Source organism: Hemiscyllium ocellatum, chromosome 5, assembly GCF_020745735.1.
Source record: "Hemiscyllium ocellatum isolate sHemOce1 chromosome 5, sHemOce1.pat.X.cur, whole genome shotgun sequence".
NCBI classification, from domain to species: domain Eukaryota; kingdom Metazoa; phylum Chordata; class Chondrichthyes; order Orectolobiformes; family Hemiscylliidae; genus Hemiscyllium; species Hemiscyllium ocellatum.
Window position 1 is genome coordinate 64,724,428 of NC_083405.1, and position 20,417 is coordinate 64,744,844.

Consider the following 20,417-nt stretch of genomic DNA (forward strand, 5'->3'; position numbering starts at 1 on the left):
GGGATTTACATGGAAATGGGAGAGGCCAGTTGTTGCATCAATTTATTTAAAATTACAGCACACTGGAGGAAGCGACATCTGAGAACAGATGTTTGCCCCCCATGTGACAAAAATCAATAATAAAGGCAAAATAAATGCTCTTCAATGCAAAAGCCAATGCATCTCTCTTCTCCCCCACCACCAGCTCACAAAGCAAAGACATTAAATGTACTCTTAGAATGGCTAAAAGTACTCCTTTGAAGAAGGTACTGTATTCAGATAAACAAATAAATATCTGAAACTTAAGGAATACCATACCGTGTCAAGGAACACAAGCCAAATAACTAAGAATCATTACCAGGGATAAAAACTGATTCGAGCCATATTTCGATAGACACGCAGTCCTTCAGAGGATATCCCAATCTTTATTTCTAAATTGCCTTGATCCTAAAATAAATAAATGAGTAACTCACAACAATATGCCCAGGTCTGTAAGGAAGGCAATGTAGACAATATATTGAGTAGATACAGCAATAAGATTTGAAGAGATTTGAGCACATCATACCTTTTCATTGGAAGTCAATTTCTCAGACAGGATAACACTTGACTCGGTGGTTTTCTTTAGACTGGTTGAGGTTTTTTTTAAATTATAGCGGGGATGGGGGGGGGGGGTTGTAATTTGCTATGGGCCAGGATACAACTGAATGAAATTGGATAAATTAGAGATTGTAGACGGTGAAGGATGGAAGATTAGTCAGGAGAGCATTGGAATAGTTATGTCTGAAGGTGACAAAGTTATGAATGAATGCTTCAGCAGATGGTTTGAAAAAAAAGGCAATCATGGTCAATTTCACAGAGGTCAGATTAGATAGTCATTATGAAAAAACACAACTAATCCATAACAGCATACATTTTGATCATCTGTGCAATAAGTAATTTAATTAATAGCAATCAGCATAGATTGAGAAGCAGGAGATAAGCCTGGTCAACGTCTGAGGTAGTGGGAACCGAAGTGATATGGGCACAGTGCAATGTTTGGATTTACTTTTGATGAAGTCTTACGTGAGAGGCTGTTAATTTATCCCAAACTCTGTGGATTCAGTTTAAATCATGGAAACTTATAAGAAATTGGTAAAGCAACAGGAAATTATGATTGTGGTGCAGCAGCAAAGTGAGAGGAAATATTGAATGAAGTAGCTCAATACTAGTTCAATTCTTGCTTCTAGTGTACATAAATTGTTTGCATTCATAAATGCAGTGACAAGTAGCTACATTTGCGGATGATACTAAACTTGGAAGGTCAGTGCCATTAGAGGAGAAAGTTCAGAAATTAAAGAATGGTCAAGACAAATATTAATTTTGTAGAATAATGGCAGACAAAATTTTATGTTGCCAAGTATAAAAATAAAAAGGATAAAAGATTACACATAACCATCAGAAGTGTTAAAATAGTTACGAAGCCAAAGCAAACTTTGGATCTTCAACAATCATAAATTTTGCAGAGAACCAATCAATCAAGGAACAATAAAATACTAAACTAAACAGCTACCCAACAGTAAAATCCAAGTTACAAGAAATAACCCGATCAAAATACTGTCATCAACTCACACCTTAAAAACTGTACTCAGTTCTGATAGCCAAGAACACAGAGATAGTCAAGCTTCTAGGAAGTGTAGAGAAAATCAAGTTATCTAAGATACGACGAATCACAATAAAACTAGGACTCTTTAGTCTATACAGGGAATACTTAAGAGATGACCATGCTAATTACACGCAATATTTGTCGTCCTCCTCTAAATCACCTACGGGTGGATTCTCTTAACATATGTGTTCTGAAGTTCATGGATCTCGACTGTCTGCTATATTTGCTTTGTTGTATACAGGAGTACATCTCATCCTGGTTCTCTCAAATCAATCAATTAAACATATTGAATACAGAACTGAGGAGTTTCTATTTCTTCTAACTTTTAAAATTCATCATCTTCACGAACAAAATGCCAAATAGTTTATAAAAATAAGTGGTGGAAATAAATTGAATTACTCTTCTTCCACAATTTGGATTTGCAGGAAACAGCTCCTTTATTAGCTGTTATGTAATGTTTTTAAGGTTTTGTAATGCCAGACTGCTGTAAAGAATGACAAACATAAAACTGAGGGCACATCCCAAAAAGCAGCATACACACTGTGGATGTTACCCAAATGAGAAGAAAACTACCTTTATGATGGATGTCAACATCAAGTGCTGGACAGGTTCAGCAAGCCTAACAGCATTTGAGGAAAGAGAAACATAGTTAACACTTTTGAGTCCGAAATGGCTTTTCTTTGGAACTGAAATGTCCTAAGACAAGACACATTGAACTCTAAACGTTAACTCTGCTTTCCTCTTCACAGATGCTGCTAGACCTGCTAAATTTTTCCAATGCTTTGTTTTATTTTAGCTCTCTAGCATCTCAATATTTTGCTTTTACTTTGATGTCATTTATTACAGATGAAGGAGGCAAGCTTTATGCACAACGTTTTTGCTGAAATTAAATAATGTGCGCAAACTGTTTTTTTCCTTTTGGTGCAAGATTGCATTTATTACATTAGTCAATTCCACTATTCATAGGGGAATAAGGCTCAATTTAAACAGTGTCAAACTTACACTAATAGATCTCCTATTGTATTACTGTCTGGTTATTAATCTACCCTGCACCTTTAAGGTCACTGCACAAAAGAAGCATAAGGCATGGTTAAAAAAAACACGTTTTTCCTAAAGGCATCAAAAACCACAACAGAACTCTACCTCACAAATTAATGAAAAGCAGGCTAATTCTTCTTTCCAATGCTGGTGAAAGAGTGTATCAGGAAATAATGTAGATCTAGCAAGATGATGAAAAACCCAAAACTGCATTCTAATTAAGCTCAATAACATGACTTTCAGTTTATTTGTGAAGAGAGCAGAATTTGAAGGCTAAGAAACAGCAAATTGCCCCAAATAATTTTAATCAATCACATTTCCACAATGGAATAAAAATCAATTACAAAGTTGATCATTTGCAGTGACATGCTTACCCTTGCATTGTGCAATTCCACGCCATAAAATTCAAGGGTTTTTGCTATACTCAGGTAACCAAGTTCTGCTTCTGTTTGTTTAAGATCTCTAGAAAATGAATTTTAAAAAAATTGCCATGGGAACAACAGAAAAGGATTGCACAATAGTTCTAAAATATCACAGCAGTTTACATAATACAAAATTAAATTTACTGTGTCAAACATTTAAGTGCAGAACTTTGCATTAAACAAGTTAATGAACTAAGACCGAGCTGCAAATAGATCTCAACAGCACCACTGAAGAACATTTTATTGAGTTTCAGTTTATTCACTACTAAACACAATTTGAGGTTATATCCAAACAGTTCTTAGTCCACAGAAGACATTAAGTGATATACTGGCATTACTGTAACAATTGAACAGATAAAATGGATGCAAAGTGAAATTAAATAATTATTAAGTTACAATTGTATAAAATTTTAAAACACTACAATTTAAAAAAGCTAATTAGAAACTAGTTAGTTTATTTTTACAATAGTCCTTTAATGAAAGCACTTTGGTTCTACCTGTGTTGTTTGTGCAAGGACATCACATTAGTTCGAAATTCTTGGTTTTTATCGAGTACAAAGTGGAAGTTTTCTATATAACCAGGTTGATGCTCAGAAGGATTGTATTCTCCAAGTTCAGCTGTAAGGTTTAATCAACCATTAATATGCATGTAATAATTACCATTCCATCATTCTCTTCATTTTTTAAGCAAATAGTCCAGGTTTCCTTGGCATATTTTAAGCGACTCCTGCAACTGGAAAATTGAGGCTAAAATCACCTCGACTAGGATTTTTCACAGCTTCAATAATATCTCTGCTTTTATGAATTTTATTCAATTTGCATTATGCAATTTTGTATTAAACAGTGAATAATAGTTAGCTTCAGATGAAATCAAATTCACCAAAAAATCTGCCTGTTTTTTAAGGAATGAGATTTTTCTTTGTGTGCGTGTCAAGGACCAGAGAACATAATCTCTGGATATTGGGTTGCATTTTTAAGATCGAAGAGGGGAGGAATTTCTTATGTGCGGATCTTAATTTGTAGAATTCTTTACAGCAGAGGCCTGTTGAGGGTGGGTCATTTAAGTATGTTCAAGGCTGAGATAGTCAAATTTTTAATCACTAAGGAATCAAGAGTTTTGGCAAAGAAAGAAGAAAGTGGCATTGAGAATTATCAGCTATGATCTCACTTTCCACATCTATCCAGTTAAGTCCTCTAAGAATCTTGTATGTTTCAATAAGTTTGCCTTTCATTCTTCTATATTCCAACAAGTACATGCTCTATCTGCTCAACCCCTCCCCATAAGACAGTCCCTCCATACCCTGGTATCAGCCTAGTGAACTTTCTTTTGACTGCCTCAAATGTCAGTATATCTTTCCTGAATTAAGGGAGCCAAAACTGTTCACAGTATTCCAACTGTGGTCTGACTAATGCCTTACATGTCTTAGCAAGGCTTTTATTTCAAAAGAGAATGGCTTATAAAGACTAATGTTCCCTTTGCCTTCCTATTACCTGAACCTGATTGCTAGCTTTTTGTGATTCATAGACGAAGATTTCCAAATAGCTCTATTCCACAGCTTGCTATAGTCGTTCACCATTTAAATAATATTCAACGATATTCTTCCAACCAAACTCCATAATCTTATATTTCTCCACATCATATTCTTCCTGGCAAGTTTTTGTCCATTTATCTAATATGTCATCATCCCTCTGCAGACTTTGTGTCATCCTCATTGCTTGCCTTCCCACCAATTTTTGGGTCATCCACAACCTTGACTATAGTACCTTCACTTTTCTCATCCAAGACAATTCAAAAGTTTCACTTCCCCCATAAGTGAAGAAATTCCTCACTTCAGTCCTAAATAGTTTTGACATTTATCCTGAGAATGTGTCCCTGGTTCTACAACCCCAGATCAGGGCAAACATCCTTTCTGCAACTCTCCCGTCTAACACTAAGAATTTTCTAAGTGTCAATTGAGATCAACTTACATTCTTCTAAATTCTAGAGAATACAGGCCATCTCCTGTATTTTACTCTTATATAAGAAGCAAAAGGATAACCAGAGAAAGGGTTGGTCTACTAAAGCATAAGGAAGGAAAGTTGTGTGTCGAACCTGAGAAAATGGGAGAGATTCTCAATGATTACTTCGCATCAGTGTTCACTGAGGAACGGGAGGTGAAGAATGCTGAGATTAGAGATAGAATTTGTTTAGATTAGAGTAGTGCTGGAAAAGAATTTGTTTACTTTGGATCACATTGTCATAAGGAGGGAAGATCTGTTGAGTAGGCTAAAGGATATTAAGGTGGGTAAATACCCAGGATCAAATGGGATCTATCCCAGGTTGCTGAGGGAGGTGAAAGAGGAAATATCTGGGGCCCTGACAGATATCTTTGCAGCATCCTTAAACACTGGTGAGGTGCCGGAGGACTGGAGGGTTGCTCATGTTGTCCCCCTATACAAGGGTAGTAGGGATATGCCAGGTAACTACAGACCAGTGAGCCTAACGTCAGTGGTGGGAAAGGTGCTGGAGAAGGTACTGAGAGATAGGATCTATTTATGTTTGGAAAAGAATGGGCTTATCAGTGATAGACAACTTGGTTTTGTGCGGGATAGATCGTGCCTTACCAAGTTAATATAGTTCTTTGAGGAAGTGACCAAGTTGATAGATGAAGGAAGGGCTGTTGATGTCACTTACATGGACTTTAGTAAGGCACGGTAAACTAATTGAGAAAGTGAAGTCACATGGTGTGCAGGGTGTTCTAGCTAGATGGATAAAGAACTGACAGAGCAACAGGAGACAGAGTAGTAGTTGAAGGGAATTTCTTGAAATAGAGAAAAGTGATTAGCGGTGTTCCACAGGGATCAGTGCAGTTGGGGCCACTGTTGTTTGTCATATACATAATGATCTGGAAAATGGCATTGTTGGTCTGATCAGTAAGTTTGCAGATGACACGAGGATTGGTGGAGTAGCAGAAAGCAGAGGGGACTGTCAAAGAATATAGGATCAATGGACTGGCGAATTGGGTGGAGATGTGGCAGATGGAGTTCAATCCAGGCAAATGTGAGGCGATACATTTTGGGAAGTCTAATTCTAGAGCGAACTAAACTGTAAAAGGAAGAACCTTGGGAAAAGTTGCTGAGCAGAGAGATCTGGGAGTTCATGTCCATTGTAACCTGAAGGTGGCTGCACAAGTGGATAGAGTGGTCAAGAAGGCATATGGTATGTTTGTCTTCATTGAACAGGGTAGTGAGTATAAGAGCTGGCAGGTCATGTTAAAATTGTACAAGACATAGTGTTCTAAATGCGGCCGAACCAATGTACAGTTCTGGTCGCCACATTACCAAAAGGATGTGAACACTTTGGAGAGGGTGCAGAGGAGGTTTACAAGGATGTTACCTAGTATTGAATGTGCTAGCTATGAAGAGAGGTTGAGTAGGTTAGCATTGTTTTCATTAGAAAAAAGGAGACCGGGGGGGACTGATTGAGGTCTACAAAATCATGAAGGGTACAGACAGGGCAGATAGAGATAAGCTTTTTCCTAGGGTGAGGGACCAAATAAGAGAGGTCACATGTTCAAGGTGAGAGGCAAAAAGTTTAAGGGGGATATACACAGCAGGTACTTTACACAGAGCGGTAAGTGCCTGGAACGCAGTGCCAGCAGAGGTAGTAGAGACAGGCACGGTAGATTCATTTATGGTGAGTCTAGACAAGTGCATGAGTAGATGGGGAGTAGAGAGATGCAGATGTCCAAGAATTGGGAGATAGGTTTAGACAGTAGATTTCGATCGGCTCAGGCTTAGCGGGCTGAAGGGCCTGTTGCTGGGCTGTAAATTTTCTTTGTTCCTCAATCTCTCTTCAAAGTACAATTCTGTTATCCCATGAATTGGTGCGATGAAGTTCCACTGCACTGCTTTATTGAAATTATGTCCTTTCTTCGATAAGAGAACTAAAGCTGGACACAATATTCCAAATTGGGTTTCACCAAGGTTCTATGCAATTGTAGAAAGGCATTATTAGTTCTGTACTAAACACCTCTTTCAATGGAAGGCCAAAATATCATTTCTTCTTAACTGCTTGCTGAACCTGCATGCTAGCTCTCAGTGGCTTATGAATAAGGACATACAAGTTCTTTTGGACATGAATACATCCCAACAAAATTTCTCACAATTTAAAAATATTTTGCAATACTGTTTCTCCTGTTATGGTGGGTAACTTCATACTTATCTCCATTATATTCTAACTGCCATGTTTTCTAATGCTTTTAGTATCCACGTTCTTAAATGTTTGGATAAATTATTGATTTGGTGTATTTTTCACAGCACTGTCATTGCACTGGTGATCTTTCTACTTGCATTTTCCACCTTTGGCACACTGCTGAACATTTTGGTGAATGACCTGCACCACACATTCCTTAGAATCAGCTCTATGCACTGCCAAGCGATTATTAATCTTCCATCAACATTGTGCCTATTTAGTTTTTTTTTCCTCATTATTTGAGACACAGTTTTTTTTAAGATTAGATTAGATTCCCTACAGTATGGAAACAGTCCAACAAGTCCGTAGCGACCTTCCAAAGAGACCCTCCAGACCCATTCCCCCCACCTTATGGGCACCCCTGATTAATGCACTATGGGAAATTAGCATGACCAATTCACCTTTGGATTGTGGAAGGAAACTGGAGCACCCGGAGGAAACCCACACAGACATGGGGAGAATGTGCAAACTCCACACAGACAGTTGCCCGAGGCGACAACTGAACCCGGGTCCCTGGCGCTGTGAGGGAGCAGCGCTAACCACCTAGCCACTGTGCCGTCCTTAGTTGATGGCTCATTTTAGATTAGATTACTTAGTGTGGAAACGGGTCCTTCGGCCCAACAAGTCCACACAGACCCTCTGAAGAGGGATCCACCCAGACCCATTTCTTTACATTTACCCCTTCAACTAACACTTTAGGCAATTTAGCATGGCCAATTCACCTAACCACTGTGCCACCGTGCTGCTCTTTCTGATAAAGATATATCTGACTCAAAATTTCCGCAGACCTAGTTCCTCTCCAACTGTTTCTTACTCATTAGTGAACATTTCCAATCATTTGATCATATTCATGTCTTAACTGAATTTTGTTCTACATTGATCAAATTCCTTTAACATTCACAACTCTCAACTCTTCTGTAGTGTTCTGGAGCTCATCAAGATGTCGGATTATTCCAAACGATAACATGAATACAAATTGTTGCTGCAAGCCTGACTTTTTCTGAAATCAGTAGATCTTTTTAAATGGATAAGCACGAGGTTCATATCTGCACAACATAGGATGTTACTCATTCTAACTGGGGACAGTTTTAGGGTGACAATGGTAGCTTTGTTCTAAAAAGTTTATAATTTACAGATTTTAGAGTTCAAGTTAAGTTCAAGGAAGAGCTTGACAAATAATTAAAATAGGCATATTGAAACATTTCCTAAAGAAAACATTATTTACATAAATACATCAAATGCCAAAGATACTAAATCATAGTCAGATTACTGAAAATATTATGTTGCGTTTTCGCTTACACTGGACTGCATAGGAAGCAAGGAAGGCTGCTTTATTGAGAGGACAAGGTAACCTGGAAAACACAAACTTGGAGATTATATTGTCAGAGTAATGTGATAACATATGGTTAATCACATATCCATTAAATATCCATGTGCGAAACGCACCACACTAATCAAGTTTAGATAGATTCTTAACAAGTACTTCTCATTATTATGCAGTTGCACTGTTACATAATCAAGCAAGTCTTCTGCAACATCCTTGTGCATCTGTACGTTTTTTTCAATTTAACTGAAATAAATGAAAGTGCAATTCCACAACTTCACACACACAATTTTTTAAAAAGTTGTTGATCAATAAAAGCTTCTGAAAATCATTCGTCATAAGTTACTTCAAGAAATAACACAATCTGCATCTTTCGATCAAGCTCTATATTGGGCCTTAAGCCTGGAAGTCAAAGAAATTGAAAACCCTACGTGGCACAACAAGCAAGGATGAAGAATGTTTCCTCCATTTAGGCTCTGTGGAAGGAAACACTGATTTAAACACAAGGACTGGAACCAGCAAGGTATACTGCAACCAATTAGATGAATCAAAGTTCAGGCTACAAGCTTCTGCCATCCAAAGCTTGTATTACCAACACAGGGGCTACAGAATCAAAACATACAAACATGTAGAGGTAGTAAGGGGTTGGACGAAACTTTTTAACTCTGATTATAAATAATCAGCAATAATTTTGGTCAATAATTGATCAAACTAGTTTCTTTTTGTCTACCTCAACTCCATATTTCCACACTATTGCTATTTCCATTAGTATCCACAAATCTATTGCCTTCTATCTTTTGTAGAATCATGGACTAACAGCATTGTTCCCAGCTCTCATGGTAGACAATTCCAAAGTGTCAAACCCTTTCAAGTTAATTTCTGTCCTCAGTCCTAAATTATTGACCTCTTGTTCTGAAAATGTGATTGGATATTTGATTTCCCAGCAAGGGAAACATTTTCTCATCTTTGATCATATCGAACCCTTAAGAATTTTATATGGTTTATTCAGATCATATCTCAAGCATGTAAACTCTAAGGAATACAGGACTAATCTATCCAATCTCTCCCCAAACTGTCAATCCCTTCATCTAACAAGTCCAGTGAAAGTCTCAATGTTGTCAATGGTGAGTATATTGATTTGGGGATTTATCAGGGAAAGCAGACAACACTGTTCTATTTGGTGTTAAAGGAAATGGAACTAAGTCTAATGAATTGCAGAAGTGCTTGGAAAGCATCAATGGCTTGTACTTTGATGACATATTGAAACATCCCAAAGGAATTCAAAAATCCAACACAACAAACACCAATTATGAATTTAAAATGTTACAGAAACATGATCAAAGGTGCCAGGGACACAGATTTTGAACAGCTTTAGAAAATGACATGGTGGAAGATGGCTGCAGGAAGAGAACATCTCTCTCTTTCTCTCTCTCTATACATACATACATACATATATATATAAAAAACATATTTATTAAAAAAAGGGAGAAAATCGCTAAGTAGAGAACAAATAAATAAACCCCTCTCCCCACCGCCCAAAGACAATATTAAATAGTAAGGTAAAGAAAGGGATTAATATTTTAAAAAGGGGGGGGCATAAACCGGAGTGAGGGGAGAGCAAAACAACATCAATTAACTCTTGCAATTTATCTAAGAGAGTCCAAAAATTCCTTGGCCTTTTCCGGCGATCCGAAGTTATACACGGACCCTTCATGGTTAAAGCGTAGCATTGCTGGGTAGCGCAAGGAGTACTGAATACTTAAGTCCCTTAAACACTTCTTCGCTTTGTCAAACGCCTTCCTCTTTCGGATCAGAGCTGGGGAGAAGTTCTTGGATCCTTTATAAATCATGTCTTGGGGATCTTTCCCAAGATTTCTAAGAGCATTTGCCTCTCCTTATAGTCTGCAGCTGGAACAGGAACGGGCGGAGACACTGGTTTGCGCCGGGCCTGAGTATTGCAACTTGGTTGGCCCATTCCATCCTTATCTAGCCTGATCCAGCCTTTAGATTTAAAAGCTGTGGAAGCCACTGCTCAAGAAACGCTGTGAGCTGGCCTTCCTCTTCCCGTTCAGGAAGGCCCAGCAAATGAATATTTTTTCGACGACCTCGATGTGATTCTCTAAGGTCCGGACTCGCTGTTCGAGAGTCTGGACCTGATCCACGGCCGATTCTGCTATAGTCTCGGAGGTCGCAGCCTTTAGCTCCGCCCCTCCGACTCGGCACTCGATTTCCTTGATGTCTCGGTTATGCTTTTGCAGCGTGGCCGAGAGTGAATCCTACTGGCTCCGGGACTCTTTGATGAAGGCGTCGAACTTCGTGTCAAGTTTGGAGACTATTTCCACGAGGCTCGCCCCCATAGGTAAGTCCCCCCAGGGCGGCTGCGAACGCCTCAGCTGCAGCTGGGGAGGGGTTCCTGCCTGCTGAGAACTGTGGGCTCCCTTCCTTTTAGTCATTTTTACAGGAGATTAGATTGTTTAAATTCAGTACAGAGCAACTAATTACATTAAGTAAAAACCATTTTAAATGATTTGATGATTGTGGTGGAGGCGGGTGGCCCACATTGTCCAAGTCTTGGGAGGAGCACTGTAGACTCAGATTTGCTGGGTCGCCACCATCTTGGATCCCCTGAGAACATCTCAAAGAACTACTACAATACTTGATCTTACAAAGAGAATTCTGGGGAAACTTCGGAGGTCTGGCAGCATGTGGAGACAAAAGGAGAGTTGACATACTGAGTCTGGGTTGTGTGTCTCTTCTTGTGGTAATGTTTTCTTTTTAAAAGATTATTTTGTCTTGTTTTTTTTTGAAGAGAGGTTGTAAAGACAGAGTTGGCAAAATAGCTACTGTCTAAGTCAACATCAGAGGGGGACTGAGATTTTTTTGTAAAACAGTTGCACAATGGAAGGGGAATGGCCTTCAGGCATTCTAGTTTTCTTTAAGCTGTAGAAGTCACAAGATGTTTGAGTCCAAAACGTGTTGTAAGCTTCAGTACATCATTCCTAAATGACTGTTTCTGAAATCTCTCTGGATGTTGTTCCCTCCTGCCTTTAAGAATCTGTGTTTGAATTTATCTTTTTGCCAGGGGGTGTGTTTATGGAATGTTACTATATTGGAACAGTTAATTAGTTAAGTTACTTTATTGAATATTCAATTAAGATTTCCAATAGTGTTTAAATAAATTGCATTTTGTTTAAAGCCGAGTGGTTTGACCAATATCAAAACCTGGAACACCCACTTCACATCTACCTTTAAAATAAGAAAAAGTTAAGATCTAGGCTACCTTCTTAAAATATTTTGAGGGGGTCTGGCCTGGCCCATAACAATCTATGCTTTGAAGAGGTGTCATAATGGACTCAATGTTAATTTTGTTTCTCTTTCTACAGATGCCACCAAGTCTGCTGAGTTTCTCTAGCATTCTTTGTGCTTGTTTTACATTTCCAGCATTTACAGTACTTTGTTTTCACATGATGCTTGATCAACAGGAAAAAGGTGCAGTAAAAGATTAACCCTGATGGGTGTACTGTGATCAATAATTTAATGGGACAGTAAATCAGGTCTACATACACATTCTGCAAATACTCATCTGCATTTCTGTTCCTGCCTTTCAAAACAGGCCCTGACATATTTGGGTTGAAAGCCCTACTTCAATCCCACATAACAGTACTGAACTTTAACTTGAACCTCTGATGCTTGATGCCATGTGATTAGAAGATCATATGTACCTAACATATGTTTTATAGATTCGGGAGAAACTGTTCCCAAACAAACAGATTACAACTGTGTCCTCTGGCCCTCAAAATAACCAAAATGCAAGAGGAGAAATGTTTTCACACAATGTGTAGTTAGGGTACAGAATATACTGCTTGGAACTATGGTGGAGGTGGGTTGAATTCAGGAAATCAATAAGGCATTGGACGACCATTTAACTATAAATAATGTGCTGCATTATATGGAAGAAATAGGAAATTAGGAGAACCACTGCAGATATGATGGACTGAATGGTCTCCTTCTGCACCATAACAATTGCGTAATTCAGTGTACACAGAAGATTTGCAATCTCAAGGAAAATAGTATTGAGTAAATATTAGAACTGTAAGTTGAGAAGACCTCTAGCCCTAGCAATGTTCATCTTAAAGAAGGTCACGAGGGTGATCCTGAGTTGGAAGGTTGGAACTGGGGTATGGTGGCGGTGGGGGGGGGGAAAGAGAGGGGAAATGAGGAAACTGGTGAAGTCCACATTGATGTCCTGGGGTTGAAGGGTCCCGAGGCAGAAGACTAAGGCATTCTTCCTCCAGGCGTCGGGTGTGAGGGAGTCGTGAAGGAGAAGGCCCAGGACCTGCATGTCCTCGGCAGAGTGGGATGGGGATGTTAAAATGTTTGGCCACGGGGTGGTGGGTTGATTGGTGTGGGTGTCCCAGAGATGTTCTCAAACGTTCTCTGTGAGAAGGTGTCCAGTCACCCCAATGTAGAGGGGACCGCATTGGGAGCAACAGATACAATAAATAATAATGTGTGGAAGTGCAGGTGAAGCTTTGATGGATGTGGAAGGCTCCTTTGGGGCTTGGGACAGAGGTAAGGGGGGAGGTGTGGACGCAGGTTTTGCAATTCCTGCGGTGGTAGGGGAAGGTGCTGGGAGGAGAGGGTGTCTTGTTGGGGGCGTTGGACCTGACCAGGTAGTTGCGTAGGGAAATGTATCCCTGGTGGTGGGGTCCATTTGTAGGTGGCGGAAATGCCAGCGGATGATGCAACATCCGCTCCAATGGCCTGCTGTGCTTTTCCAGGAACACACTCTCACCTAGTGAGATAGTTAGCCAACGGGTTTTAATTTTCCAGAAATCCCTAAATTTGAGAAGGTACCATTAGATTAGAAGATAGAAAGCACAAGTCCTTTAATGAAAAGGGGTCTTGAATCTATGGAATTCTATATCCCAGAGGGCTGTGAGTCCTAAGTCATTGGTTAGGCCACTTTTGGAATAGTATGTGCAATGCTGGTCTCCCTCCTATAGAAAGGATGTTGTGAAACTTGAAAGGGTTCAAAAAAGATTTACAAGAATATTGCTAGGGTTGGAGGGTCGAACTACAGGGAGAGGGCTAAATAGGCTGGGGCTGTTTTTCCTGGAACGACAGAGGCTGAGGAGTGACATGAGGGGCATGGATACGGTAAATAGAGCCTGGGGTGGGGGAGTCCAGAACTAGAGGACATAGGTTTAGGTTGAGGGGGGAAATACGTAAAAGGGACCAAAGGGGCAACCTTTTCATGCAGAGGGTGTCACGTGTATGTAATGAACTGCCAGAGAAAGTAGTGGAGGCTGGTATAATTACAACATTTAAAAGGCATCTGGAAGGGTACCTGAATAGGAAAGATTTAGAGGGATATGGGCCAAGTGCTGGCAAATGGGACTAGGTTAGTTTAGGATATCTGGTCGCGTGGACAAGTTGGATCGCAGGGTCTGTTTCCGTGCTGTACATCTCTACGATTATGTTTAAGGGTTGACAGACATTTATATACTAATGGGAGGAAATGGCATTGAAGTGAATGATCAGCCATGATTGTACTGAATAATAAAGCAGGCTTAATGGGTTACTTGTGCTCTTATGTTTCAAAAATCTTATTGTATTGTGAAGCAGACTTCTTCTTTTGCTGCTAACTCTTATAAATGGAGAAACATGGATAATTAAGACAGAAAATCTTCCCTGGAAATTGAAGGAAAAGTCAAGTCGTTGACAGTCAGATTTTCTAAGATTAAAACGGGTTATGGGAAAAGAAGCGTGGGAAGAGATAAGAAACCTTTTTGAAGGCAGTTTTAGCAATATAGGAATATTCTTTTTGAAATCAGCAGAAATACTGATGCCAGAAAATATCAACGTGTCTCAGTGGTCACATTCCTCTTTCAAGTAAATAAGTTCACTGATTTGAAACTTATTTTAGAAATTTCAGTACAACAATTTGGCTGATGCTTCAATACAGCATTATGGTGGTACTGCAGTGTAATTTTTCTCAATGACACATTAAACCAATGCCCTATCAGCTTGTTCTAGTTGCCAGACAGGATCTCATAGCATAACTCAGGGTAAGTAAAAGCTCATGAACTAAACAATATCTTCTTAACCACTATCATAATGGAATAATTGCCTCAATTGTACACAAATTGCTTGAGGTTTGCATGGCACATGAAACAGTGCTGCATTTAACCCTTTCAACACAACCATTCACACCAGCCCTTGCCCATCCTCCCAATTCTAGGACACTCCCCTTTTGTCTTTTTTTTAAAATGTTAAGCTTTTATGCTGTTAGCTAATATTCTGGATTAAAGCTGCAATTTAGTAACATGTATGCGCAGATAAATATCTGTAGAATTGTCATTATGTCAATAATGTAAATATGCTATCCTGATTTTTTAAAAAGTTCTTATGTAAGATGTGGACATTGCAAACATATGCTGTCCACCCCTAATTATTCTTAAATGAGTGATTGCTAGATCATTTCAGATGGCAGTTAAGAGTTGATCACAGGTTGCTTTGGATGTAGAGTCACATTTAGACCAGAATGGGTAAGAATGGCAGACTTTCCGGATGTTAGACTAGGTTTAGTACCAAAACTATTGATTTCCTTCCTTCGAGCATTTTAATGTGGTTAGATTAGCTTTAATACCAGAAAAGTTAATTGAAATAGAATTCAACCAGGTGTGATTGTGGGATTTGAATCCATGTTCTCAAAACTTTTCCCTGGGCCACTTCATTAACAGTGGCATTACTACCAGACCACCACCTGCTCATAAAAATGAATTGAATCAGGTTTTAAGTTCGCATTCAGTTTGACAATTTCTTCACTCACGGTAGATGTACTGATCATTAACATGCATTTGAATTATTCATGCTTAATATTTAAAATTGAAAAGTTATTGAAAGGAATCAATACATGTTCAAACTTATGACCTGTTCATTGCAGCTAAACTCATGCATGCTGCACAAAAAAAAACAATATTTACCTTCCATCAATAAAGTCCTTCTTCAGTTGTAAAAAATATAAGTGCCTGAAAAGTAGATGAAAATATCAGTGCACAATCTAATCATAGATATTGTTTAAAATCAGAGGATTCCAATGCGTATCAGCATTCAGATCTACAAAGTTTGAATGGGATACTTTTCAAGAACAACATTCTGGAACAAATTTACTTAGTCACATGCATATAGAATTCTGAACTTATACTGAATTTCATATAATACTTTGTTGTCTCTTAGGATATAAATGACTTAAACAATAGTGATTTTGAAACCACTCCTTATTGCTGAAATAATGTCAGTGACTGCAATGTTTGGACCAAAATTTTCAATTGGACAATAATGCTCTTACTAACAATAATTCAACTAAGAACTCAATCTATATCACATCATGTTCCATCATAAAAGATGAGATCTAAGCTCATGTTTTCCAATTTAAAGGCCAGAGTCTGTTTCCATGTCACACAGTAACTGGATCTTAGAAACACATCAACATATTTTCTAAGAATCAAACTCTAGTGGCATTGTTCACAGGGAGGCAACACCAAGAATCAGACAAAAGTCATAAATAAATTCTTTAAAGAAACATAGTAATGGACATTGTATGAACAAAGCTCAAGACATACTGGATCATTTCTGGGGAAAGACAGAAAATAAAACTAAATCTTGAGAAGTCTGACAAAAGATAGATGACTGAGCACCAAAGCCAATGTACTTCTAGCAGGAAATGGGCAATGTCAACTTTTTTTTGCAATTATTTTTCTATGATTTCTATGATCCAAGCGATATCTCACTGTCTCAGTAAAAGTGTTATCGGATTGTCATCAGGCTGGTGAACTTTTTCCCAGGGTAGGGGAGTCCAAAACTAGAGGGCACACATTTAAGATGAGAGGGGAAAGATTTAAAAGGAACGTAAGGGGCAGCCTTTTCCACAGAGAAAATGGTGCGTGTTTGCAATGGGCTGCCACAGGTAGTGGAGGCGGCGAGTACAATTATAACACTTAAAAGGCATCTGGATGGGTACACAAATAAGAAGGGTTTACAGAGATTTAGGTGAAATGTGAGTTTACGATATCTGGCTGGTGCAGATGAGTTGGACCAAAGCCTCTATTTCAGTGATGTATAATTCTGATTCTATAACTGAAAGGAAGAGTTGAGATTCTGTATTTTTGCTTTATTTTCTGTATTTTAATTTACTATATTTTATTGCTATATAAATTGGCATGGTGGCTGAGTGGTTAGCACTGTTGCCTCTCAGTGTCACAGACCTGGGTTCAATCCTAGCCTTGGGTGACTGTGAAGTTGTATGTTCTCTCTGCGTCTGCATGGGTTTCCACTGGGTGCTCAGGCTTCTGCCCATAGTCCAGAGATGTGCAGGTAGGTAGATTGACCATGCTGAATTACTCAGTAGTGTCCAGGGATGTGCAGGCTGGGTGGACTACCCATGATAAATGTGGGGTTATGGGGATAGGGTGGGGCATCTGGGTTGGGTGGCCTGTTTATAACTGCAGGGATTCTCGGATTTTTCAGAATGGAATGGAGATCTGCATGTAACAGGCTGAAAATGCAACAGTTGAAGAAATGTGCCCAAAGCAGAAGTGGACAAAACCTACTCAGCACCTTTTGGAAGTCAAAGACAAGTTAACTATCCCCCATTTTCACACTATTAGGATTCTAGGATTTCTCAAAAATAAACCATTTTATAGAAATTCATTCATCCTTTAACTATGATTTTGCAGTTTTTAAAATCATGCAGATAACTACACCATAGAATGTGTTAAATGCAAGGCTTTGAATTACATATTCAAGTCTGAAATTTAAAATGGAATTCCAATTCATTAAAATTTTGTGCAGTAAGCAATAACCAATTGACTAAATATCACTATTTACATTCCTAGGTTCTGCAAGTGCACAATGGGGTATTCTGCCAGACGCTGTACTTACATGCACATTACCTACCTTGTCTGTTCTTGCTGCAGAGCATTTGGGTCTGTTACAAAAAATCTCACTCGGATATTTAGCGCCCCACCTGAAATATTTTGGGTAAAAATAGAAGAGACATTTACATTGTTGAACTTTAAATTTTTAAGAAGTTGAGCACGCCAGGGTATAGAACTCCTTGCACTTCAAACACCTACTATCTGCATCATGTACTCTTCCAGTCAAGTATAGCAAGAGCAGGCATAAAATATCCCTCTACACTGCTGCAAAAACATGCTTTATCTCTAATCTCAGAGCAACAAGTTGTATTTAAATGTAGTAATTTGTTCCAAGGTATTTTGCTGGAGTTTTATGTAATAACATTTGGCAGCGTTCCATTAAGTTAGGGCAGATGACCAAAAGTTTGGTTAAAGAAGCATTCAAGATATAGAAAGTAAGGTGTAAAGGTGGCAAACAGAGGAAATTCTGTGAGCTAAAGCCTTAACAGCTGAAGGCTTGGCTTCTAATAGTGAAATAATTAAAATTGGAGATGTTCAAGAAGCCAGAAGTAGGCAAGTGCTGATCTCTTGGAGATATGTCTAAGAAGTGCACTTTTGTTGAAGTGGAGCATCTAGGATAACAGCCTTCGAGAACACTGTCTCAGTCCACACTTGCTGGGAAAACGATTAACACTGAACTCCCACAGTCAGCAGCTTTTGTACTCTATTTCCCACAGCATTTCTTGTAGACAATGTCTAACATTACTTCAGACACTATAGCATAGAACTTTTTCGCCTCCCAGCAAGGGTCTGAGACTTGAAGGACTTATGCCTGAAGCATCGACTCTCCTGCTCCTCAGATGCTGCCTGAGCTGCCGTGCTTGTTCCAGCACCACATTTTTTGACTCTGACAAACCAGTGGTGAGACAGGAGAGAAGAGTGGCATTGCTACCTAACATATTTAATGACATTAAAATTTAGTCCAAATAATTAAATGGCTCTTTCACCAGAATTTGGATAAGGTTATGAACAACTACAAGCCAATTCGATAGAGGTTCCACTTCTAGTGGTGCAGCAGCACTACTGATTTCTTTTGCTGTTACGCAATAAACTACCCAAAGTAAATTTGTCATCTTATAAGCTAAATACTGCATTCATATTGTTTTGATTAACACAGTGGTTTGTGTTGTAGTACAGGAAGCTCCCTGGTTTAGTTACTGGCCTGTTCTAAGCTCTATGTCATTTGGGCCACAACAGTTGTGTTCAGCAAGAGTCGGATTGTTAGCCAGTCACCCCTTTAAAGTCCACAAGGGGATATTGAACAAAAGCAAGAACACAACTGTGACATGTATAAGAATTCCAATATTCAACAGTTCAGGTGACTAGTTCAAGAGTCATATGTTAGATATGGCAGAGACAAACAAAACAACATTTTGAGGCACAGAAAAAAAATCTGTTTTATTTGAACAAGCATTGTGTAAGATTGAGTCATTTTATGATAGAATGGAACTAACTTGAAGCTATCAGCAAAGCTAATTACTGGAGCATCAAACAATCTCTTAAACACATTAGGAAGAAACATTGTAATCAAGAAAATGTGTTGTGTGTAAACTGAAATATCATTGCCGGTTTCCTAAAGCACATACTTGTCCATATTTCCATACATTTTTATTCCAGGCATAAAAGGTTAGTTGCATGATTTCCTTTGAAGAAATAAACTAAAACTGAAATAAAGGCTAAATAATTAATGTGAACAGTTTTGGAAGGTTAATAATACTTAGTTAAAGTAAGTCAGTAGGCTTACCTTTAAGCTGTTTCCTGATAGGTTTACTAGGTTCAAGCCACCTCTGTGCATGAAATATTAGTAAATCCAGGTTAGATTTTATGTTCAAGTTAGTATCAAAAGGCATGCATAGAAGAAATAACGTTTGAACATTAAAAAATAAAATGTACTTACAGGACACTCTATTGAGTCATCTATAAATTGCAAACCAAAATATTCCTTTTCAATCAAGTCCAGATGTTTATAGACCATATCCAACAGAACTTGACCGACATCTTGTTTCTGTAAAAGTGTATAGTAAAATAGGGAAAAGTCAGCATGGTTTCACCAAGGGGACGTAATGCCTGACAAATCTGCTAGAATTCTTTGAGGAAGTAAAAAGCAGGTTAGACCAAGGAGAATCAATGGATGTTATCTACCTGGACTGCAAGAAGGCCTTTCACAAGGTGTCGCACAGGAGGCTACTGAGTAAGATAAGGGGCCATGGCGTCAGATGCAAGGTGTGGGCATGGAGAGAAGTTTGACTGTCTGGCAGAAAGCAAAAAATGAGGATAAAAGGGTCATTCTCAGGATGGCAGCCGCTGATAAGTGGTGTTCCACAAGGATCGATGTTGGGACGATAACAATCTAGATGGAAGAACTGAGGGCATTCTGACTAAGTTTGTAGACAATACAAAGATAGGTGGAGTGACAGGTAGCATTGAGGAACCAGGGAGGCTGGCAAAGGATTTGGACAAGTTAGGAGAGTGGGAAAAGAAGTGGCAGATGGAGTACAACCTAGGAAAGTGAGGCCATGCACTTTAGTAGGAAGAATAGACATGGACAATTTTCTAAATGAGGAAAAAATTCACAACTCTGAAGTACAAAGACACTTGGGAGTTTAGATTAGATTAGATTAGATTCCCTTCGGTGTGGAAACAGGCCCTTCGGCCCAACCAGTCCACATCGACCCTCCAAAGAGTAACGCACCCAGACCCATTTCCCTCTGACTAATGCACCTGACACTATGGGCAACTTAGCATGGCCAATTCACCTGACCTGCACATCTTTGGACTGTGGAGTGAAACCGGAGCA

At 38.9% G+C, this 20,417-nt stretch overlaps 1 protein-coding gene across 4 annotated transcripts in view; it reads right to left on the minus strand.

The window, feature by feature from the left end:
• LOC132815728 (tyrosine-protein phosphatase non-receptor type 3-like) overlaps positions 1 to 20,417 on the minus strand; it is a 215,342-nt gene that overhangs the window by 120,345 nt on the left and 74,580 nt on the right. For 3 of the 4 annotated variants that reach the window (XM_060824825.1, XM_060824826.1, XM_060824827.1), the window contains exons 3-10: positions 19,518 to 19,625; positions 19,365 to 19,407; positions 17,601 to 17,670; positions 15,629 to 15,673; positions 8,615 to 8,667; positions 3,579 to 3,699; positions 3,034 to 3,121; positions 338 to 426 (exon numbers count right to left, since the gene is read on the minus strand). In XM_060824825.1, coding sequence (XP_060680808.1) covers positions 338 to 426; positions 3,034 to 3,121; positions 3,579 to 3,699; positions 8,615 to 8,667; positions 15,629 to 15,673; positions 17,601 to 17,670; positions 19,365 to 19,407; positions 19,518 to 19,625 — 617 coding nt within the window. Of the gene's footprint in view, positions 1 to 337; positions 427 to 3,033; positions 3,122 to 3,578; positions 3,700 to 8,614; positions 8,668 to 15,628; positions 15,675 to 17,600; positions 17,671 to 19,364; positions 19,408 to 19,517; positions 19,626 to 20,417 lie in introns of those variants that run through there. The other variant, XM_060824828.1, reaches the window with a different exon arrangement.